The 24,703-nt window shown below is 44.9% G+C and overlaps 1 protein-coding gene across 1 annotated transcript in view; it reads left to right on the top strand.

The window, feature by feature from the left end:
- The window catches only part of LOC142590346 (uncharacterized), a 173,888-nt gene that overhangs the window by 25,283 nt on the left and 123,902 nt on the right, over positions 1 to 24,703 (top strand). Inside the window, exons 7-8 of the mRNA XM_075702401.1 lie at positions 7,502 to 7,653; positions 10,830 to 10,864. Of these exons, the coding sequence (XP_075558516.1) occupies positions 7,502 to 7,653; positions 10,830 to 10,864 (187 nt within the window). The remainder of the gene's footprint in view (positions 1 to 7,501; positions 7,654 to 10,829; positions 10,865 to 24,703) is intronic.

The following is a 24,703-nucleotide window of genomic DNA, read 5'->3' as shown; positions in this document are numbered from 1 at the left end:
AGGCTTCCTCCGTTCCTGAGAGCATGTTCAATTCTATCCATATTATACTTCCTTATGTCAGCTGTCTTACGCTTGTTGATTAACTTCGAAAGTTCTGCCAGTTCTATTCTAGCTGTAGGGTTAGACGCTTTCATACATTGGCGTTTCTTGATCAGATCTTTCGTCTCCTGCGATAGCTTACTGGTTTCCTGCCTAACGGAGTTACCACCGACTTCCATTGCACACTCCTTAATGATGGCTACAAGATTGTCGTTTATTGCTTCAACACTAAGGTCCTCTTCCTGAGTTAAAGCTGAGTACCTGTTCTGTAGCTTGATCTGGAATTCCTCTATTTTCCCTCTTACCGCTAACTCATTGATCGGCTTCTTATGTACCAGTTTCTTCCGTTCCCTCCTCAGGTCTAGGCTAATTCGAGTTCTTACCATCCTGTGGTCACTGCAGCGCACCTTGCCGAGCACGTCCACATCTTTTATGATGCCAGGGTTAGCGCAGAGTATGAAGTCTATTTCATTTCTAGTCTCGCCATTCGGGCTCCTCCACGTCCACTTTCGGCTATCCCGCTTGCGGAAGAAGGTATTCATTATCCTCATATTCTTCTGTTCCGCAAACTCTACTAATAACTCTCCCCTGCTATTCCTAGTGCCTAAGCCATATTCACCCACTGCCTTGTCTCCAGCCTGCTTCTTGCCTACCTTGGCATTAAAGTCGCCCATTAGTATAGTGTATTTAGTTTTCACTCTGCCCATCGCCGATTCCACGTCTTCATAGAAGCTTTCGACTTCCTGGTCATCATGACTGGATGTAGGGGCGTAGACCTGTACAATCTTCATTTTGTACCTCTTATTAAGTTTCACAACAAGACCTGCCACCCTCTCGGTAATGCTATAGAATTCCTGTATGTTACCAGCTATATTCTTATTAACCAGGAATCCGACTCCTAGTTCTCTCCTCTCCGCTAAGCCCCGGTAGCACAGGACGTGCCCGCTATTTAGCACTGTATATGCTTCTTTTGGCCTCCTAACTTCACTGATCCCTATTATATCCCATTTACTGCCCTCTAATTCCTCCAATAGCACTGCTAGACTCGCCTCACTAGATAACGTTCTAGCGTTAAACGTTGCCAGGTTCATATTCCAATGGCGGCCTGTCCACCACCGTTCAAATGCTATATATATATATGTTCAAATGCTTCATATATTTCCACCACCGTTCAAATGCCTTCCGAACCATGTTGCAAGAATGTTGTCCAAATGTAGCGCTTAGATATTTGAAACGTAATATGTACCTATATTGTGACATAAAGGGTGGGCGAAATTTACAAATATATGCGGAAAATTCAAATCCAAGATAGCAGAATAACAAACACGAACGTGCTTTTCCGAATATCATCGTCGTCCTTCCGAGCGCTTTCTTCAGAATGCGGGAATGGCCTGTAGGATATTACCGCCGGCGGTTGAAGTGCCGTATAAGCACTTACAAGGAAAGGGTTTTAGGCTGAAACGTACAGCTTGAGACGGCACACACGCACGATGTCGGTGGACGAAAATGAAAATGACAACTGACCATAAAGGAGTGTCTTAGTATGTGAACTCTGGCGTAGCTGGCGCGGTACCTGTTGGGGCCTGGTGTAGGGGGAAAGTTTTGAAGATGGGTAGACGTGGTGGCGAGGCGTCCAAAAAGAATCAAGGAGCCTGGCTTCAAGTGAGGGTTTCTGTGATTGCTATCGTAACGTGCCTTTTCAGTCATCTACGAGGCAAAGAGAGGGGGCGAAGAGAGGGGGCGAGCTGGTGGAGAATAGCACTGAGGCAGTGTCGTAGCTCCTATGAGCGGAAGCTCGGGACCGTCGGAGTTGGCACTACGACCGTAAAGAACATTGTCGCGGAGCACGAACAGCTGAGGGACAGGTCGGAGTGATTAGAGCGTGGACGATCGATGATGGAGCACAAGTGTGCATCGATGAGCTGTTGACTGCGTACATCACCCAAGTCAGAGACAGCGAGGACGCAGAGGCCGGAATCGTTGGCAGTGGAATCTGGAGGGTCTGCGGGAAGACGTGATAGGCAATCGGTGTCTTGCTGCTTAGCGCCGGACTTGTATAGGACATCAGTGCTGTATTCTTGAAGCTTTTAGCACCCAGCGACCAAGTCGTCCTGTCGGACTTGTTCCTCGGAATTTTGAGAATGAAAGCCCACAAACAATTGTCGCGAAAACGATGCAATTGTTTGGCGCGGCTGTGGACAACCTGCAGGATCGGCCAACCCAAGGGGCCGCGTTTCCACCAAGAAGCTCGCCTTTGTGCATAGCGTTTGCCGCCACCGTTTGCCAGTAAACAATTCGGTAACATAAGGTGCAGTTACTGGCAAGAACGAGAAGCAGTGGGGGGTCTTTGAATGCTGTCGGTTCCACTCTTAATAGGAAGCTTTAGCTCGGGCCCATTTGCGACGCGGCCTATTCAAATAAACGTGAAATGCAAGAACGTTTTACACAAATGACCCCTGTAACCACTTTATTTAAATTTGGTGAATGTGAGGGAGAAAGTTAAGCTCTAGTGACTCTCGGAAGCAGAATTTAGTTGAAAAGATTTCTTTAAAATTCGAGAGCTTGAAAGAAAAAGCATAGAAGCACAAAGTTTAGAAATTAATATCTCTGCATCAAGAAAGATATCGCGGTTATGTAAACGGCATGCATTAGATCATTGAAAGCGGACAAATTATATATGTCATTTTGTATCTCACGTAAATTTGTCACGTTGTGTTAAAGGGCTCTGCAGTAGCTGTATTCCCATATTACCGCATTTTTTCGAATCATGTGTAACATATCCATTTTTCCCGATTTAGATGTACTATCATATGCAATTCAGGGAATTGTGAAATCATTTATCATTGCCGAGGTAGAGGTGTAAGCTTGATAGTTTCGTTTCCTGAAAATTTGCAATTTTTTTTCTAATTTTAAAAAGCTGATATATATCAGGTTTTAAAAAGCTGATATAAATCAAACATTTAAAACCTTAAGTCACTAGATTTTAAGTTTTTCTTTTGTGTGCAAGAAATATAATCAAATTTGCCGCCGTGATTGCCGAGAAAAACGAATTATCCTTTCACACGTATTTAGATAGGAGCACCCGAGCTAAAGCTTCCTTAAAGGCAACTTAAAGACAAAGTAAGCGCACTTCGAGTTTTTTTTGATGTTGCTGCTCGTGGAATATCCTAACGTTTTAGATTTCGAGTTTTTGTGCCACCTACACAGATAATTTTGACAGGCGTGTTCTCGAAGCTAAGCTGTTGTATATGAGAGCGTTGTGAATAGGTAGCTCAAAGTGCTTTTGCGATATCAACCGTGTTGTACGCGAAAGGAGGACGAATTCCTATGTCCTGTATAAACATTGGCCAACATAAATACTACGGTGTTATTCAGCGTAGCCGCCACCGAGTTGGCCTTTTTCTTGGGAAAAAAACACCACCCATTAAGGTACTATTTCTTCCTGTGTTCAGATAATTACACCATCGTCGCCTCGCTCCCGTATAACGTGGTAGTTCAACAATGTCACAAAATTGAATAAAATGTACTTAGCGGTTTTTTTTTTGAAATCCCAATTTAGTGAGATCTTTCACTGGCAGGGGAAGAACTAGTGATTCCGAGTGCCTCCTAAAATGTGGTCGTCTTGCGTAAAATTTGAAACAACTTTCTGGAGATGAACACATTGCGCGGAAAAACAGTCGCTACAGGTCAGCATTTCTTGTGCTTCTGCATTTCTTGCTCATTAAACGATGCAGTGGAAATCGTAGCGTTTGGCATCCCAAGGCAACGTGCGGCGAAGAGAGGAAAACATGTGGTTTCACATATGGTAGAGCCATAATCTTATTATGAAATAACCCCGTTGTGGGGGCTACGGAAAAAAATAATTCGCACCACCTGGTTTTCTCTACGTGCACCTAAAGCACGAAAGAAGAGCGCTTTTAAATTCGTTAAATACATTACATTGGCTAAATACGTCTTGACACTCTGAAGGTGACCGAAGGAATTAACTGATGCGAATGCCCGACCTAAACGTTTGCCTCGCTAGCAGGTGATCCTAAAGCACCACCTGGATAATTGGAAGTTAATGGAGATGGCTCTTGGAAGCCTCCGCCAGGAGGATGAGTTGCAGCGCTGAAAAGGCCAAGCGTGGCTTCCATGACGACATGGAGCAGTTCTTCAGAGACCTCGCTCTACAGGTGAGTAGCTGCTACAGACGCTGCATAGATTTTCCTAACACCTACCTGATGCGTGACACATTCTCTAAGCGCATTAACCTGCATAAAGATAGTGCTTTCGCGACGGGTGGTCCTTACATACAACGCATAATGCTGAATGTTTGAAACCAGCCCCGCCTCCGTGGTGCTGATTGGGCGGCACGCTCAGCGTGCTACAAATCTCGGGGGGCCATGTTTGGAATTTGCGTCATATCCGCCAACCGCATGAACGTGTCGTTTGCTTGAGCGCTCTTTAATGGCCCATATTATAAAGAAAAGAGGAAATTACCAGTCCTGCAGTTGTTCCATTATTTCTTCAATCGCATACGCCACTAAAATAAAACCAATTAAGCTTTTGGGAAATGTTGCTGCTGGTGACCTTTAACAATGGCGCCAGGCATCTAGTGGCAACGTGATGCCATACCGGAACGTCGTTCTTGCCCATGTAGTGTTTATATTACCAACGCCCGTCTTCGGAGCTAAATAAATAGGATCAGAACGTCAGAGCCTCTTCGGCTGTAACCATCATAAATGATAAAAGTTTGGCGATTATCTATAAAATGTGAAAATGTGTATACCTAATAAAAGGCCCCATGTTTTAGCGTACTTGTAAGCATGGTGCTACCAAATCAGGTTCGTTCTCGGTTAAATGCTACATATGCGGGAGGAAATTGCATATATGAAATACCATGCACCAAGATTTAAGTAATGCAATTGCCACGTAATTTAGGTAATTAGGTAGTTTACGTAAATGGCGAGGTAACTTAGTTTGCCTTGGCTTGGAGATGGTCAAATTATTTTTCGCGTTCTACCTAATTACATAGTAAGTCTTACTCAATTAGTAGTCAGCTTCTTAAACACTATAAGTAGATGAGAAGTGCCAAAGAAAAGTTGTAGAGCAACATGAAATACTCCCGATACAGCTTTCTCTTGATCATTACGTGGTTCTACAGAAAGCTTTTTTTTTCCGAGGGTGAAAGAAGTCCGCGAATACACGTAAAATTGCCGGGCGACTGGACGCTCGAAGTGTGTGTGTTTGTGTGTGTTTGTGTGTGTTTGTGTGTGTTTGTGTGTGTTTGTGTGTGTTTGTGTGTGTTTGTGTGTGTGTGTGTGCGTATGCGTGTGCGTGTGCGTGTGCGTGTGCGTGTGCGTGTGCGTGTGCGTGTGCGTGTGTGTGTGTGTGTGTGTGTGTGTGTGTGTGTGTGTGTGTGTGTGTGTGTGTGTGTGCGCGCGCGCGCGCGCGCGCGTAATCGTGAAATAAGGTTGTGCTACTTGCCACAGGCAGCTTTCCAGAATTTTTGAAAGTGCGCGCTGAACCGCACTGTGTATATGGACGAAGTGTAGGTGCACGTTGACGAGCAATAAGAGGAATTTAATTTCGACGGCTCGGCAGGGGTCCGGCCTTCATCGTGTCTGGCCTTCATCCTGCTTCCCAATACTGTAGTTCCCCATTTTGCATGTAATAACAAAGTTGCCAAAAAATAAACGATATGCAGCTAGGCCCCTACGCCATATGGCAAGGTTGGCTATGCAGGAATGACGACAGTACGCTTCACACTCAAGGACAAAGAGGACGAGACATTATTTTCAGCGTTACGCTGTACAGAGCTGCGTGGAATTAAAATAAAGTGTCAAGGCAGATATGCGCCCATGTTAGCAGCAGCGAGCTTGCACCGCAGCGAAAAGACAGCGAGCGGTAGTGAATCGTCCAACTTCTGCATTTAGCCCCTCCCTGAAAATCGTTGCGATTGCAACTTCGTGCATAGCCGGCAGAAACGGGAGCAATTTCTTGCGCGCAGAAGTTGAGAATGACACAACGGGGAATAGAAAAACACGCGATAGGCACGCCGTTGAGGGACCGGTAAACAACCGTGACAATGGCAGGGCTAATGAGCGTAGCTGGTATCTTATCGCCGACATTAAGCGGAAGAAAAGTAGTTGCGCACGGCGTGTAATGTGTTGGACACATAACGGGTATTAAAGAATGGGTGCCGGAAGAAAAACAAGCGTATTCGGGCACAGCACAGAACTACGTGGTGCAAAGGAGTTAGAATATTTGCAGGTATAATATGTTGTGAGCTGTCACAAGGCAGTGAAAATGGGAAATCGCTAGTAGAGGCCGGCATCCTTTACTGGGCATAAATAGGTTGACGATAGAAACGTTTTGGGCACCAGGAGACCTTGACCTTTTCCAGGCTGTCGCGTCGAAGCGCGTGTTGACTGTGACGGCTGCAAGCCGATCTTGTTCAGCTGTCTCTCAAATTAGCTTTCACGTACTCGTATCGGTAAAACTTCACTCGAGGAAAGGGTGTACTTTGGACCTTTCTTTTTTTAAATCGTAACTGCCGAATTTTAGCCACATTTTTGGAAAATAAACCCACTAAAAGCGAAGAAAACTGATCCCTCACGTTGACCCATAAAACTTCATTAGCTTTATAAGTATCTTTATTAGTATCAGTCGCCGTTTGTTACTTTCGCCGTGCTTTTGAAAGAAAAAGCCGAGCGCTTGGCGATTTCTCTCGGTAGAACAAGGTAGCATGGTACCCCGACGAGGTTCAAAAACAGAAGGCACAGGCACTATTCCTTCTACTTTCACCGCCATTATGAACGTTATTTTCTTTACCTTGATCTTTCTGGTCGCACAGCCGGAAAGAATAAGAAAATGATATGAGTTTGATGTGGATTTGCGGCATCTGTCGCAGCTCCGGATGTGATTAGGAGCAAAAAAGCAAGCGAGTGGTGTCATTCTAGAACTACCAGATTTTTTCAGACCTTTCCTTAAATTTTTTTTGTAACTCACCGTCACCGCCGCGCAACATGTGGCCGACGAGGTATGTACTTGCCACTAGCTTGATTTTTTCATTTCATGAATGTTGACAGTTGTGGGTATTTTTTTCCATGCCTGCTAATGCACCACTAGGGCGCTGTTATTAAACTTGACAAACCAAATAGCTCGAACGTTAGCTCCTTTATTGCGACAAGAAACATTTCGAAGGTGAGTTTACTCTGCGGCGCAGTCTTCGAAATTGTCTGGGTAGCCCATCTCACCCCCAGCTATGCTCTTGTTACATATGTTATATAGGGATTTGAGGTCCACACACGCTCTGAGTGTAGATACTTCTGTAGATATACATTGGAGACCCCGCCGGAAGTCTGTAACGGACACGCATGACAGTGTGTACGCAGTAGGGAATGTTTTCGTAGAAATGAACAGCTCAGAGCAGGAGGGATCAATAGTAGCTTGCGGAATATTTGCTCTTTCTCGACAGGTTGCTGCGAAGCGAAGGATGTTCACTTGTACCTCCAGGGGCCATGCCACTGGCCCATGAAGGTGCTGCCACTAATACCTTGCAACAAGCCTTCATCAGTGTCCACCGGCGCTTGGGCGCCTTGTTGGTGGCAAACAATGACGTACTGCAAGGTAGGCGTAGCTAACACTGATGTCCTATAGTTTGGCCTTGATTCTAATACAACATGCACGCACGCACAGAGCAGAGACAGAAAACACAAACGGTGTGGAATGTATAGCGCGGTGTTTGCTGTACCTTGTTATTCTTCCCTGCAGCAGCTCTGGCCTAATTCGCTATGATTTGCATTTGCTGTTGCTTTTTAGAGCGCAGCTCTTTGGCGTCCGTTCCTGGGTTTCGCGTCGTCGTCGGCGTTGTCGTCGGCCTCGTAACCAGCTCCGACCCCCTTTCGTCCCCCCAGCGCTAGCAGCGACCGACTGATACCGCTGGATGCCGCTGACGCCGCTAGAGAGTCAAGATAACGTGACTGCATAGAACACCGTCGCCGCCATGCAGAAAGAGGAGGAAAGGGTCCCCCCCCCCCTGTTCTTGTGTGGCGGATAGGGTGCTCTTCAGTTGCCGACGCGCCGGTTATTTCACGTAGGCCCCGGCACGTCGACGAATACGTGACCACCTTCCCACGTCTAGACCTGGTTCTTAGCGCTGCGGAAGCGAGGGTATCATATTGTTTGTGTCGGCATCGGCGGCGTTGTCCCTGAAACCAACTCCGCAGCTGGGGTTGACTCACTATCGGCGTCAGCGGCATCAGTCAGTCGCTGCTATCTCTTCCCTCCTCCCTTTATCGTGTTGTCCGCTTGCTGCGCGCGCTTCTGCCCCCATCGTTTGCCGCTGGGTGTACACGCCGCCCCCCTCCCCCCTCTTCCTGCGAGTCTCCGGTTGTCAAAGCGCCGGCTCGAACTTAATTCCTTTCTTCGCTCCTCCTCCAATGCAACCCCTGTGCGGTGGCAATCAGAGAGCCAGATCGGTGGCGGCGGATCTGTATATGTGCACCGCCCGAGCCGAAATTGCCGCTGCCGTTCGCCCTGTGCGGTGGCAATCAGAGAGCCAGATCGGTGGCGGCGGATCTGTATATGTGCACCGCCCGAGCCGAAATTGCCGCTGCCGTTCGCCACTGCGAAATTATCTGCCAGTTCTTTCTGAGCCATGAGCGAGACGACCGATGGAAGTCCTCCGTCTGCTGCTGCTGCTGCTGCTGCTAAACGAGCTGCCAGAGCAGAGGCCCAGCGCCGTCGGCGTCAGAATCCAGAGGTGCGTGCCGCCGAAGCAGAAGCTTACCTAGTGGAGTCTTTGTTAAAGGAATACGTGTGAAAAATAAAAAAAAATTCTGTGATAGCGCATACATGTGTTGCTCGATTTCTTTGCCTCAATCTATCGAAAAGGTGAAACAGCTTATTTGCTGCGCTCAAATTTCGCATTAGGAAGTAACGTAATCGTCGGTACTTTTTTGCCATTGGCTAGCTGATTTTACTAGTATGTCCAGCATATGGGTTTGCTGGAGTTTTCTCCTACGATGAGTTGTTGCGTAAGAGACTTCTATGAATAAACACACCGGTGTTTTGCGCTATAGAACGCACAGACGAGGACACAAAACGATGAGACAGACAAGCCCCACGAGCGTTTCGATATCACTTCGACATGTGAGCAACTTAATGGGCTCCGATTTCTGCGGAGTGTTGGCACACTCGGAAGAAAACGTGGTCGTGGTAAATGGCTGGGTAGGATAAATAAAGGATCGTTGTCTCATTTCTTGACGCACAGTCCGTGCTTCTTACAGCACGAAATCCCAATGTGCGGCAGCTTTCAGAGTTAGCGCGGAAATCCTTCGCAGACGTACTTTGGATGTGTGAGGATGAGCATATAAGTGTTGTTCAAGAGCGAAGACAGTGAAAAATAAATCAGATTAAGTGCGCATTTCGCGAGCTAGTCTGGTGCGTAAGAATGTGCGAACACGGGTAGACAATGAAGAGTCCTTTGTAAAAAAGAGGTTGTAACGCCATCGTTTTCAGTATTTTGCTGTCACTAACAAAGGAATCGTATTCGCTGCATCTAACGCAGTCTTCGTTGTTTGATTGTCTGCTTTAGTCTTCGCTATTTTATGCACAGCATTTGTCATATACAACATGGGTTTTCAAGGAGCTCGAATTAGGATAGGTCCATTGGTCATAATCACATGAGTTAGTACTAATAAACAAAATTTCGGTAACGTCGTTGCACCGCGCTTGAACATCGATCAGTCCCAACAGCGATCATCATGATAACGATATACCGTTCGCTAACGTTCACCTCACCGAAATAATTAAAATAGTAATAATAATAATAATAATAATAATAATAATAATAATAATAATAATAATAATAATAATAACAATAATAATAATAGTAAATTATTATTATTATTGGTAAAACATGCATAAAGAACTTACCAGCCCTCTTGTTGAGTGAGTAGAACACCACATGGGTTGAAATCGCAATCGGGTGAAATACTCGTATACTGTTGAAAGGACTGGCACATAGCCACATAGGAGGCAGTTACGACAGCGTAGTTGCCATTTGACTGAAATAATTGTGTTAACTAAACTTCCGATATAATTTCGGCGTAAAGATGAAGGAAAATCTGTGTAAAGTACATAAATTGTTTTGGAACAGGCGTAATTAGCAGCATCAAATTAGCCGAAAAAGTCTGTATTATAAAAAATGTCTTCCTTGTCAGCTTTGATATTCCGCATTTGCTGTTGCTGCTTATGTGCCGGTGTCTAACGGTAATTGATCGTTAATGAAGGGCGTGCGAATCCCTCCAAAGGAGGCAGAGCAGGCTTAATATCAAAACATAAAAATTGCAACACGCCCCTCCTGGCTCTCTGTGGGTCACTACCACGGAAATTTACGAATGCCAAAATTCGATCAATGGCATCTTTGCAGTACAGTGTGTCGTTTCGCTGCTTTAGTACTACTACCAGTAACGTCGGCAACTATCGTAAACTGGGGTCGGCCGGAATTTATTACTTTTTGACCGCTGTATCTTCCCTCACTCTATCCATGCAGCAGATTATTCTTATCTTCGCCTATGTTATAATGGTTATAATGGTTATAATGTTATAACCACGCGTAAAACGTGTACAACAAAGACAAACATAACTGACAAAAAGTCACCTTCAGCAACACAATTTTCGTTAAATATGTATTAATGCAGTTTATTACGTATCTGCTGTTCAGTATCTACATATTAGGCTTTGTGGAGCCCTCTCTCACCATTTTGCTTTCGTTCTCTCGCTCTTTCTCTCGTTTGCAGCGCTCAGGCTTGCCGGAAGAGTTGACCGAGAAGAAGTGAGTAGCGCAATAATTAAGCATTTTAAGCCCTTTGGTCAAACGGCAAGTTGACATGTCGGCTACATCGCAAGAAGCTATAGGGCATAGAAAGATTTACACAGGGTTCCTCTGAAACAAATTTGTACGCCTGACAGTAAATTCACACTAGTGCAGTCAATGAGCGAGGGACCTTCGCATGACCATAAGTGCTAGAGCTCTGATAAGCTCACCTGATGGGCCGACTTAACCTACTTTCCGTCCACGTACGTAGTTTCGAGGAGGATAAAGATGAGGTGGTTGCGTGCGAGTCGTGTTGTACAACAGTCTTGATACTGAGGCACAATTTGAGACAAAAACTTTTCCCCACATCGCCGTATGCAGGTTTATTTGTCGTGAAATACTTCAGGCACATCATTTGTACGGCCGCTCGAGTGATCCAGTGGATATCACGCTCTGTCACTGAGGAGGACACAAATTCACAATTCCTTGGCAACGGCCATATTGTTATGGGAATTGCCAGCAGTATAAGAACGTTACGCCCACCCAGCATTTGGAATATGATTGATTTGAAATTTTGCTGAAGCGGTTATATAAATGTTGCAAAATGGTTCAGAAAGAAAATGGCGTTGAAACGAGGACTGTTTTCCTCGTGATGAGAGCAAATAAACTAGATCGCCTAAATGCATTGTGTATATTCGCTCATGAAAGTAAAATTCCACTCTTACATTCAAGGAGCCAGTGACTTTAGCTCGCATGAAATAATGCTAGTGCTTTGGATAGCTCACCTGGTGCGGCAACTGATCCCGGCCAAATTCCTTTCGCAGGCACAGTATTGGTGAGGATGAATTTGAGCATAAAAAGGATCCACGTTTTATTACGTATATCTAGCGACGCATACGCATGCGCAGATAAACGTAGGTTCTATAAACTTTCTCGCCTTTTTTTTATTACAAGATTTTGGTCTTGCTAATATCAACTGCCTCTTTCATCTTGTTTTTATACAATGTGCCTCTGAATGGCATTTTCTCGACCTGGAAAGGTCCATGTGCATTATATGCTTCCATATCTACAATATGAATATTTCATGGTTGAAAATAACGGCGCGCAGTTACCGTAGGTGTTAGTTGCGCCTCTAGAAGTTTACCCCGTTGAGAATTCACTTTCCTTTAGTTCTTTTAATCTGCGCAATTTGTGTCGGGTCATGTATGAATTTGTGCAGCTTACAAGAAGCTTTAGTTGCAAATATACATGAAACCAACAGTTGCCATTGTAGTAGACTGTTTCTTCTCTCGCTGTAATGCCTTCTGTGTCATGGGTAATAAATAAAAATGAAATTTGTCTACATTGATTAACGCGCTTTTTTTGACAACTAATACTAGTAATAACTAGTAACTAAACTAGTAATGTTTCCCGGGGTCATAGTTATGGCTCAATTTCCCAGAACTCGCCGCACGCATCGTGCGTATCTCATACACTTATTCTTTTGTGCCTCTCCAGTGCGGCGTAATCCACAGTAATCCACAAATGATTGTGCCAGCATTAGCCCTTCTCTTCCTCCCAGGAAAGTGGAGAGGAGGAGGGAGCGTGCATTGGTTTCAGGTTTAACAGGAGAGGGCGTGAATGAGGAGGGTTTGGAGGGAACACACGTTCGGTTGGTTCATGTGCCGGGAGCCAAGGGAGAAGTAGGAGAGGTAGGTTTGGCGGCCGCTGGTGCTGCGACCCCGACAAGACGGATTTACAACGAATACGTGAAACAGGCCTGACGAGCGGAGCAACCAACACTCGAAGTACGCAATTCGTATTTGCCACGTCATACCTGAAAGCTTGCCGGAAAGCAAATGTCGCTCCCGGAGGCGGTAGCGCGAGCTTTTAATGCGAAAGCCTTATATTCCCCATGAAGCCGAAGGGCGTCCTTCGGGCGTTAACAACCGATGGTACAAAAAACCCCCGTGATCAAGGGACGAAGTCACGCATGTGGCGCTGGACCTGGTGCGGGTGGCACTGCGAAATCCCACGATGAATGCTCACGGCGTCGGACGCACGCCGGGGCCCACACCCGAAAAATTGACTTTCCCCAATTTGCGAATTGAGTTGACCCACGTTTCAAACCGAGCTGGCCCTATTCCAAAATTGACTTGGCCCCCATAAAAAATGACTTAGCCCAATTCGAAAATAGAGTTGACCCAAGTTCCAAACCAGCCGGGCCCAAGTCCAAAATTTGGATGACCCACCCCCAAAATTCAATTTGAGCAATACGAATATTGAGTTGACCCACGTTTTAAAGCTGACCTGGCTCACTCCTATAACTGACTTGGCCCACCCTGAAAAGCTCAGTCTCCCACTGCCAAGATTGAGTTCGCCCAAATCGAAAACTGAGTTCGAAACCGACCTGGCCTCCTCCTGTAATTGACTTGGCTCACACCCAAAAAATGGGTCAGCCATCCTCGAAATTGACTTTTCCGGATTCGAGCACATTACCAAGTAAAGATATCGCGCAGAAGAATCAGAATTATTTCGCGTTGAACGCACCTAAGGAGACTAAAGTGCCTCTGTCAACTTTTCAATTTACGGCTATGAACTTGCGAAATGTTTGGTGTGTAACTCTCAGAGATGTGTGTCCTTGGCGTTTGCAAGGTCGTTCGCAGCCCTAGCTCGTGGTGTCGGTGACAGTTCTGTGTAAAAATCCTCCGGTAAATGCCGTGTGTCCGGTGCAAGGGCCCTGTGAAATTTGTTTACTCTGCTGTGCTTTCTGGAAGATTTGGTTTGTTAACTGCACGTTCTTTTAAACAAAAGAAATGAGCCAATTCTTGCTCTACTATATCGTCGTCTATATGCTTACACTTTGGTACTAAATACTGACATTTGTCTACAAAAATCCACAATAGGAGATTAAGTCCTCCAGTTTAAATCCATCATTAAGTACGCAGTTTATGACTAAAGTCGTTGTGGAACAGCGAGTGAGAGGCAGCAATAATAATTTTCGTGTTTAGAGCAGGCACAAATGGTGAGGAAGAAGCTTGGCAAGCGCGTGGAGCTTTCTTTTTTTAAACGATGGTCAGATCAATCAGCAATTCTCCCGCTGCGGTGTAAACAATGAGAAATGTGCACATATTGTTTAGAAAAGAGAAGAGCTGTCTGTGGAAATTCCAAACAAAGCTAGACCAAACGTTGGGATGAGGACATTCCAGCTTTGTGCCTGGTGATTTTTCTATATTGCGGAAAATTTCCCGCAATTTTTTTTCTTTGTGTACGCTTATCGTGCCTGTTTTTTTACGCAGAGAGATAGAAAGTGAACAATTCTTTGTGGGTATTTATAAGTGACGTTCCTAAACGCCTGCCTAACTATGGATGACCCTGACATGTCGAGTGCACCTATGACGTAGTTGGACATACAGTTGCCGAACATGTCATAATAATTTCCGTCCATTGGCGAGACAAGGCTAATTTCTATTTTGCATATTAGTGTATTCCACTTGGATGTTTACCCACTTACACAGTTTAAACATTGGTTATATTAAGACCATAATGGCAGTAGAATAGAGATTACGAGTCCATCTTTTTTACTATGGAATAGAAGCGAGGACGAAGACTATATCAATCCTTAGTAATGAGCACTTTAGTTAAGCATTCGATAAATAAATGTTCCATGGCAAGAGCTTCGTAGATATGTGGTACTTGTCTGTTTTCCTAATTCGCAAGTGCGCTTCTATTCATTGCATATTTCACCTACTAATGGCAGCACTTGTCGTGGTTTAAATGAAATTTAAGTACTAGCTGCACATGCTGGTGTCCCTTGAATAGGCTCGTTTCATAACGACACCTACAACTGCACTTTACACGTCATCAGAGAAGCAAACCGAACTCGCGTACGGTGTTTGCAAAAAGAAAGCGACCTAGCCGCCATTAGCCTGGCCAAAATGCATCGCGGGGGAAACGACCTTTACTATTACGAAAATAGTTTAATGCTGAATTTTCATCGATCGGTGCTCTAGCGGCGTCCGCTTAGTGGCAGTCCTGAGGCCATTCCCTGAACTACGGTGACGAAGTAGGTTTCCGGTAAATTTGGAAATCACGGTTCATTGAGTCTTCGCGGGAAAATAATACAAATCAAGGTACGAAGCCCCCCAACTTGGTGTAGGAATATGTAGACATACGCGCTATAGCATCGGGATGTCTCCTGCGTGGGTGTGTCCTTGGTGCTGGCAGGCTTGAATGATGCAGTTGAAATTATCAGGTTTCACGTCTGAGAGCAACGCGACGCTACGAGACGCGCCGCAGTTGGCGACTCCTGAACAATTTGTACCGCCAGGGGTTCTTAACGTGCATTTACATGCAAGTACACGAGCTTTTCTTTAGCACTCTTGTAGCCGTAGAAATGCGGGCGCCCAGGCCATAAACTGAATCTGCAGTCTTGTTCTCAAGAGGAAAAGGCTATGTAGCCCCTGTGCCACTGTGGTCGGTGATCCTTCAATAGCAACAATTTCCCGAAAGCAAATGCTTCAGGATGCATGCCAACTAAAGCGTTGTTTAAGTGTTTATATTGCAGGCACTGATTTCCGCCAGCGGCAATTACGTGCAGTCGGAAATGTTCTTGCCTGCCTCGGCGTTATTAGGCGTTTCTTGAAGTCATTCTTTGGTACAAAGATGCGAGATACGCCTTGGTAAATCTTTGGCTGTAGCATGTTCCTGAGAAATAAATGGTCGCAGATATGGCTATTGCTGGCAGTAAGGACGGTATTCGTGCGGGGAGCAAATGGAGAAAAGCTTTTGTTTTGCAGATAATTAAAGCAAATAAGATCTTAGGCATAAGGTGTTAATTATTCCTTGTGCTCGCGCCAAGCTTTTGCTTTACGCCGACCTAGTTCAACGCCGTCATCACCGCGAGAAATTCGGAACATTGTTCGCTGTTCTCACAAGCACAACTCGCCCTTCTCTCAACCAGGAACCGCCGGCCGGAATGAAGGCAATATCCGGTGGATTGCTAATCGTGATGGCTGGATTACAGGGAACCGCTGACGGTGAGTCACTTTGATAACACTGCCTTTTTCCGACACAAAGGAGTTGTGAATCATTTTTAAACAATACTCGGCTATATATATATTTCCACCACCGTTCAAATGCCTTCCGAACCATGTTGCAAGAATGTTCTCCAAATGTAGCGCTTAGATATTTTAAACGTAATATGTACCTATATTGTGACATAAAGGGTGGGCGAAATTTACAAATATATGCGGAAAATTCACATCCAAGATAGCAGAATAACAAACACGAACGTGCTTTTCCGAATATCATCGTCGTCCTTCCGAGCGCTTTCTTCAGAATGCGGGAATGGCCTGTAGGATATTACCGCCGGCGGTTGGAGTGCCGTATAAGCACTTACAAGGAAAGGGTTTTAGGCTGAAACGTACGGCTTGAGACGGCACACACGCACGATGTCGGTGGACGAAAATGAAAATGACAACTGACCATAAAGGAGTGTCTTAGTATGTGAACTCTGGCGTAGCTGGCGCGGTACCTGTTAGGGCCTGGTGTAGGGGGAAAGTTTTGAAGATGGGTAGACGTGGTGGCGAGGCGTCCAAAAAGAATCAAGGAGCCTGGCTTCAAGTGAGGGTTTCTGTTATTGCTATCGTAACGTGCCTTTTCAGTCACCTACGAGGAAGAGAGACGGTGCTGCGCAATGTGACGAGCTTGAGTTTGAGTTTGTGTACGAGCAATGGCGTCGCGGGAATGTTCTGCAGAAGCGTGCGTAGATGATGGAACTAGTGTCTCAAAATGCAACGGGGATAGCGGCCAAATAACATTCTACAGGTGGTAGGCAGTGGTTAGATTGTAACGTGTGGAACACGAGCGAAGAATATCATCGAAAACTTGTGAGCGCGATCTGTCAGCAGCTGCCGTGGAGCGCCGTTGTCGGGGATTACGTCGTGAAGCAGCAAATATTCAATCTGAGGGGCGCAACTAATCGGCAGTACCCGTGTGATGACCCACAATATCGCGTAGCCAATGATACACTTGTTCCCAGAAATGCTCGCCGGAAATTGTCCAACGAGGACATGGCCGGTGCTGTAGAACGGACTAGCTGGAATGCGTATAGGCTGAAGTGGGCCGTCAGGCTGCAAGGGCGAACGCTTGCGGCGTTGGAAGGACTCGCAACTAGCAACGTATCGGTGCACAGAACGGTAAAGGCCTGGGCAGAAGAACCATCGCCGCACGCGGGCGTATTTACGGGATACTGCGATGTGGCAAGCTTTTGCGGCATCGGGGAGCTGGTTGAGAATAGTACCGAAGGTCGTAACTCCTACGAGCAGAAACTCGGGGCCACCGGAGCTGGCACTGCGACTGTGGAGAACATTGTTGCGGAGCACGAACAGCCGAGGGACAGGTCGGAGTGATTAGTGCGTGGACGAGCGACGATGGAGGAAAAGTTTGGATCGATGAGCTGTTGACTGTGTATATCACCCAAGGCGGAGATGGTAATGACGCAGAGGCCGGAATAGTTGGCAGTGAAGTCTGGAGGGTCCGCGGGATGACGTGATAGGCAATCGGCGTCTTGGTGCATGGCGCCGGACTTGTATAGGACATCAATGCTATATTCTTGAAGCTTTTAGGACCTAGTGACCAAGTCGTCCTGTCGGGCTTGTTTCTCGGAGTTTTGAGAATGACAGCCCACAAGCAAATGTCATGAAACAGAACACCGATAGCGCATGCCTTTAATATTTGAGAATATTTGAATATTAAAAGTGCGAAACATTAACAGAAACGCGAGAACGATGCAATTGTTGGGCGCGGCTGTGAACAACCTCCAGGATCGGCCAATTAACCCAAGAGGCCGCGTTTCTACCAAGAAGCTCGCCGTCGGGCGTAGCGTCTGCCGCCACCGTTTGCCAGTAAACAATTCGGTAACATAAGGTGCAGTTACTGGCAAGAGCGAGAAGCAGTCAGGGGTCTTTGAATGCTGTCGCGTTCCACTCTTGAGATGAAGCTTTAGCTCGGGCCCATTTCCGGCGCGGCCTATTCAAGTAAACGTGAAACGCAAGAAAGTTTTACTCAGATAACCCCTCGATCGATATTAATAAAATTTGTTGGATGGGAAGGAGAAAGTTAAGCTCTAGTGACTTTCGGAAGCAGCATTTCGATTTAGGGCCTGAATTTTGATAAAAAGATTTTTAAGAATTCGGGACCTTGAGAAATATAGGACAAAGTTTACAATTTAATAACTCTGCATCAAGGACAGATATCGCGGTTCTGTAAACGGCATGCATTAGATCATTGAAAGCGGACAAATTATGTATGTCACTTTGTATCTTACGTAAATTTGTCACGTTGTGGTAAAGGGCACTGCAATAGCTGTATTCCCATATTACTACATTTTTTTAGAATCATGTGTAACATATAAATTTTTTCCGATTTAGATGTACTATGGGATGCAATTCAGGGAATTGTGATATCATTTATCATTGCGGAGGTAGAGGTGTAAGCTTGATAGTTTTCGTTCTCTGAAAATTTGCGATTTTTTTTCTAATTTTGAATAAAAAGCTGATATAAATCAAACATTTGAAACCTTAAGTCACTAGATTTTAAGTTTTTCTTTTATATGCGAGAAATATCATCAAATTTGGCGCTGTGATTGCCGAGAAAAACGAATTATCCATTCACATGTATTTAGATAGGAGCACCCGAGCTAAAGCTTCCTTAAAGGCAACTTAAAGACAAAGTAAGCGCATTTCCAGTCTTTTTGATGTTGCTGCTCGTGGAATATCTTAACGTTTTAGATGTCGAGTTTTTGCGCCACCTACCCAGATAATTTTGACAGGCGTGTTCTCGAAGCTAAGCTGCTGTATATGAGAAGCTTGTTGTATATGAGAGCGTCGTGAAGTAGTAGCTCATAGTGCTTTCGCGATATCAACCGTGTTGTACGCGAAAGGAGGACGAATTCCTACGTCCTGTATAAACATTGGCCAACATAAATACTAGTGTTATTCAGCGTAGCCGCCACCGAGTTGGCCCTTTTCTTGGGAAAAAAACACCCATTAGGGTACTATTTCTTTCTGTGTTCAGATTAATTACACCATCTTCACCTCGCTCCTATGTAACGTGGTAGTTCAAGAAGGTGTCACAAACTTGAAGAAAATATACTTAGTGGTTCTTCATGTGAAATCCTGATTCAATGAGATCTTCTACTGGCAGAGGAACAACTAGTGATTCCGAATGCCTCCTCCTAAAATATGGTCGTCTTGCGTAAAATTTGAAACAACTTTCTGGAGATGAACACATTGCGCGGAAAAACAGTTGCAACAGGTCAGCATTTCTTGCGCTTCAGCATTTCTTGCACATTAAGTGATGCAGTGGAAATCGCAGCGTTTGGCACCCCAAGGCAACGTGCGGCGAAGAGAGGAAAAAATGGTTTCACATATGGTAAAGCCATAATCTTATTATGAGATACCCCGTTGTGGGGGCTACGGAAAAAAATAATTCGGACCACCTGGTTTTCTCTACGTGCACCTAAAGCACGAAAGAAGAGCGCTTTTAAATTCGTTAAATACTTTACATTAGCTAAATACGTGACCGAAGGAATTAACTGATGTGAATGCCCGACCTAAACGTTTGCCTCGCTAGCAGGTGATCCTAAAGCACCACCTGGATAATTGGAAGTTAATGGAGATGGCTCTTTTAAAGCCAGGAGGATGAGTGGCAGCGCTGAAAAGGCCAAGCGTGGCTTCCATGACGACGTGGAGCAGTTCTTCAGAGACCTCGCTCTACAGGTGAGTAGCTGCTACAGACGCTGCATAGATTTTCCTAACACCTACCTGATGCGTGACACATTCTCTAAGCGCATTAACCTGTATAAAGATAGTGCTTTCGCGACGGGTGGTCCTTACATACAACGCATAATGCTGAATGTTTGAAACCACCCCGCCTCCGTGGTGCTCATTGCGCGGCAGGCACAGCGTGCTCCAAATCTCGGGAGGCCATGTTTGGAATTTGCGTCATATCCGCCAACCACATGAACGTGTCGTTTGCTTGAGCGCTCTTTAATGGCCCATATTATAAAGAAAAGAGGAAATTACCAGTCCTGCAGTTGTTCCATTATTTCTTCAATCGCATACGCCACTAAAATAAAACCAATTAAGCTTTTGGGAAATGTTGCTGCTGTTGACCTTTAACAATGGCGCCAGGCATCTAGTGACAAGAACGTGATGCCAGACCGGAACGTCGTTCTTGCCCATGTAGTGCTTATATTACCAACGCCCGTCTTGGGAGCTAAATAAAAAGGATCGGAACGTCAGAGCCTCTTCGGCTGTAACCATCATAAATGATAAAAGTTTGGCGATTATCTATAAAATGTGAAAATGTGTATACCTTAATAAAAGGCTCCATGTTTTAGCGTACTTATAAGCATGTGCTACCAAATCAGGTTCGTTCTCGGTTAAATGCTACATATGCGGGAGTAAATTGCATATATGAACTATCATGCGCCAAGATTTAAGTAATGATATTGCCACGTAATTTAGGTAATTAGGTAGTTTACGTAAATGGCAAGGCAACTTAGTTTGCCTTCGCTTGGAGATACTCAAATTATTTTTTTCGTTCTACCTAATTACATAAGTCTTAATCAATTAGTAGTCAGCTTCTTAAACACTATAATTAGATGAAAAGTGCCAAAGAGCAAGTTGTAGAGCAACTTGAAAAACTCCCGATACAGCTTTCTGTTGATCATTACGTGGTGCTACACAATGTTTTTTCCGAGCATGAAAGAAGCCCTCGAATACGCGCAAAATTGCCGCGCTCCAGGACGCTCGACGTTTATATATATATATATATATATATATATATATATATATATATATATATATATATATATTAATAAAACGGCATTTTATGCATTCAAGCGCAAGTGTAACTGGACACCGCCAATGCATTTCTCCGCAAAGTTCTGGAATTATCTCAAAACGGGAGTAATCTTGAGTATTCATTCCAAGTGGATCCGCCTTGCGAACTACTTGGCTAGAATTTGTAAATTGTAGGGTGGGCCGTGAGGTAATTAGTTTAAACGTTAGTTACCGAATCTTTGTTAATTAGTCGATTATTCATTTTAATTTAAGTGCAAGTAGATTCCGCCGTTTCGAGTAGACTGCCTCGTGAAATACAGTTGTACTATCTGCCACAGGCAACCCTTAACAATTTTTGAAAGTATTCGGTGAACTACCCTGTGTATATGAACGAAGTGCAGGTGCACATTGATAAGCAGAAACAAACTTTTAATTTTTAGGGTTCCGTAGTGGTCCGGCCTTCATTGAGAGTGTGATTGCAAGCACCCAGAGCTCAGTTTATTCAGTTTCCATGTAAGAGTGAACTATAGGAAAGAAGCAAAAAAGAAAACGGAGAGATTCATGCAACCCCCAACACGCGCATGTTCACTCAGAAAAAAAAAAAAGAAAATCGCAATTAGTTTATGAGCACAAACAAGCGTACATTCAGTAGCGTCCACAAGGAAGGGACTTGAGGAATATAAGATGGAAAGACGCATCCACAGGAATCCAGTGGAGAGCGGTCACATTTTGGCATAGAGCATGCGAGAGGTCGCAGCTGCCAGAAGAGTGTTCCTCTTGTTCTTTGTTTGAATTTAACTGCAACTTTTGTGACACCACGAAGATGGTCAATACAACCCCACTTGTTCCTAGCATACCCGCACTGTGACGTTCACTAACCTCTGCATTCCTTTGCATAAGTGTATTACTGGATGTGACGGTGAGAGCGGTGCAGAAGTACAGTGAAGGAAAACGGCGATATCGGTGAGGCCGGTATTATTGGAATATCAAATTAATCTGAGAAGAATGAGAGATAATGCACGTTTAATCAATGCCTTTGTGACAAGCAATAAGTATGTGCATATTCTGTATGCGGCACGTATCTGTGTGTGCGCGCTGCTAAATACCATTATATGCTAAGCAATGCTGCCATAGCTTACAAGATATCAAGCCAATAATGATTCCCTAAGTCAGTTGCTTTGATTACGCTGAAACGTGTTATGGGACTACCCATCCTGCTTTACAATGCTGTAGTTCCACATTGTGTACGTAGTAGCAGAGTTGTCAGGAAATAAACGATCTACAGCCAGGCTACTAAAGCCATATGGCAAGGTGGCTATGGGGGAATGAAGACAATAAATTTGATGTCCAGGCAAAGAGTACGAGAAATTATGTCATATTGTTCGATACAGAGCTCCGTGTAACGAAAATAAAAAGCGACCAGCCCACGTTACCAGCAGCGAGCTTGCACCAAAGCGATAACACAGCGAGTGGCAATTACTCGGCCGACTTCTGTACGTGGCCCCTGCCTTATAATAACGTTATGGTTGCAACGTCGTGAATAACCGATGGAAAGGAGAACAGACTAGACCTATCTTGTGCGCAGAAGTTGAGAATGACATGACGAACAAAAGAGCGAGATGCGATATGCGTGACGTTGAGGGACCGGTAAACAGTTGTGGAAATTATAGACCTAATGAGCGTAACTCGTATATTATAGCTGGCATTGAGCGGAAAAAATTCAGTTGCGCATCACATGTAATGTCTCGCGCACATAACGAGTATCAAAGAATGAATGCCGGAAGAGAAACAAGCATAGTGGGGTGCTGCAGAGAATTACGTGGTGGGATAAGATATTGTGAGCTGCTAGAAGGCAGGGAAAGCGGGAAATTGCTAGGAGGGGCCGACGTCCTTTAGTGGACATAAATATGTTGACTATAGTAAATAATTTATATCGTTTGACTATGGTAAATAATTTATATCGGCATAGATATTTGGGCTTGCTGGTGTGAAAATTTTTTGGCCTTGACATTTCCCCGTCTCTCGCGTCGAGGCTCATGTGAACTCGCAGTTGCAAGCCGATCTTATTTTAACTCTTCCTCAATTTAGCTTTCACTTACTCGTATGTGTTAAAACGATACTCGCGGAAAGTGTGCTGTGGGCATTCTTTTTTGTTTGGTTGAAATGGCAACTGCTGTAGTTTGCGCACATTAAACAAAAAATAAAGCCAATAAAAGCCAATAAAACTGATCTCTCACGCTCTCCGTTACAATTTTACTAGCTTTATAAGTACATTTATTAGTAGCAGTTCCCGTTTATTACTTTCGCCGTGCTTTTGAAAGAAAAAGCCGAGAATGCGGCAAAATGTCTCGTCGGCACCACGTAGCGTGGTAGCGTGGCGAGGTGCAAAAACACAAAGCAAAGGCAGCGTTCCTTCTACTTCCACGGCTACCATGAGTGTTCTTCGTGATCTTGATCTTCCTGGTAGCACACACGGGAAAAATATGAGCTTCATTTGAGTTTGATGCGCATTCGCGGCAGCTATCGCAGCTCCGCATGTAGTAGGAGTGAAGAGTGAGTGAGCAGTAGCATGACAAGCCTATCAGATTTTTTCACCATTTCTCGGCTTGAGAACACTACCGACGCCAAATAAAATAAGGAGGAAATGTACAGGGAGTGGGCGGACAGTAGAAGGCAGGCTCTCACCTTTCTTTTCTCGTTTTTTCTGTAACTCGCCGACGCGGTATGTACTTGCCACGAGCTTGAGTTTTTCCATTTCACGAATGTTGGCGACAGTTGTGGGTATTTCGTTTCGTGCCTGCGCTTGCTCCATTAGGGCGCTTTAATTAACCTTGACAAAAATAGTTCGCTCGTTAGCTCCTTTATTGCGGCAAGAAACATTTTGAAGCTGGGTTTACGCTGCGGTGCTGTCTCCGAAATTGTCTGGGTAGCCCATCTCACCCACAGCTATGCTATATATATATATATATATATATATATATATATATATATTTAATGGACTGGGGAGCTGGGCGCGCTCAACACTGCTGCTTCGTGAAGCATCGGGGCATTGTAATTTGCGCAGTGTTTTGAGCTCCACACGCGCTCTGAGTGTAGTTGCTTCTGTAGATAAACATTGGAGACCCCGCCGGAAGTGTGTAACGAACGCGCACGACAGTGTGTACGTAGTAAGGAATGTTGTTTTTGTAGAAATGAACAGCTTAGAGCAGGAAGGATCAATAGAAGCTTGCGGAATATTTCCTCTGTCGACAGGTTTTCGCGAAGCGAAGGATGTTCACTTGCACCTCCAGGGGCCATGCCACTAGCCCATGAAGGTGCTGCCACTAATACCTTGCAACAAGCCTTCATCAGTGTCCAGTGGCGCTTGGGCGCCTTGTTGGTGCCAAACAATGACGTACTGCTGCAAGGTATGCGTAGCTAACGCTGATGTCCCATAGTTTGGCCTTTATTCTAATACAACATGCATGTACGCACAGAGCAGAGACAGAAAACACAAACGGTGTGGAATGTATAGCGCGGTGTTTCCTGAACCTTGTTATTCTTCGATGCAGCAGCTCTGGCCTAATTCACTACGATATGCATTTGCTGTTGCTTTTTTACCATTGGCTAGCTGGTTTCACTAGTATGTCGAGCATATGGGTTTGCTGGAGTTTTCTCCTACGATGAGTTGTTGCGTAAGAGACTTCTATGAACAAACACACCGGTGTTTTGCGCTATAGAGCGCACAGACGAGGACACAAAACGATGAGACACACAAGCCCCACGAGCGTTTCGATATCACTTCGACAGGTGAGCAACTTAATGGGCTCCGATTTTTGCGGAGTGTTGGCACACTCGGAAGAAAAAGTGGTCGTGGTAAATGTCTGGGTACGATAAATACAGGATCGTTGTCTCATTTGTTGACGCACAGTCTGTGCTTCTTACGGCACGAAATCCCAATGTGTGAGGATTAGGATATAAGTATTGTTCAAGAGCAAAGACAGTGTAAAAATAAATCGAATCAAGCACCCATTTCGCGAGCGCTAGT

This window comes from Dermacentor variabilis, chromosome 8, assembly GCF_050947875.1.
Source record: "Dermacentor variabilis isolate Ectoservices chromosome 8, ASM5094787v1, whole genome shotgun sequence".
NCBI classification, from domain to species: Eukaryota; Metazoa; Arthropoda; class Arachnida; order Ixodida; family Ixodidae; genus Dermacentor; species Dermacentor variabilis.
This window is presented reverse-complemented; position numbering and strand designations above follow the sequence as displayed.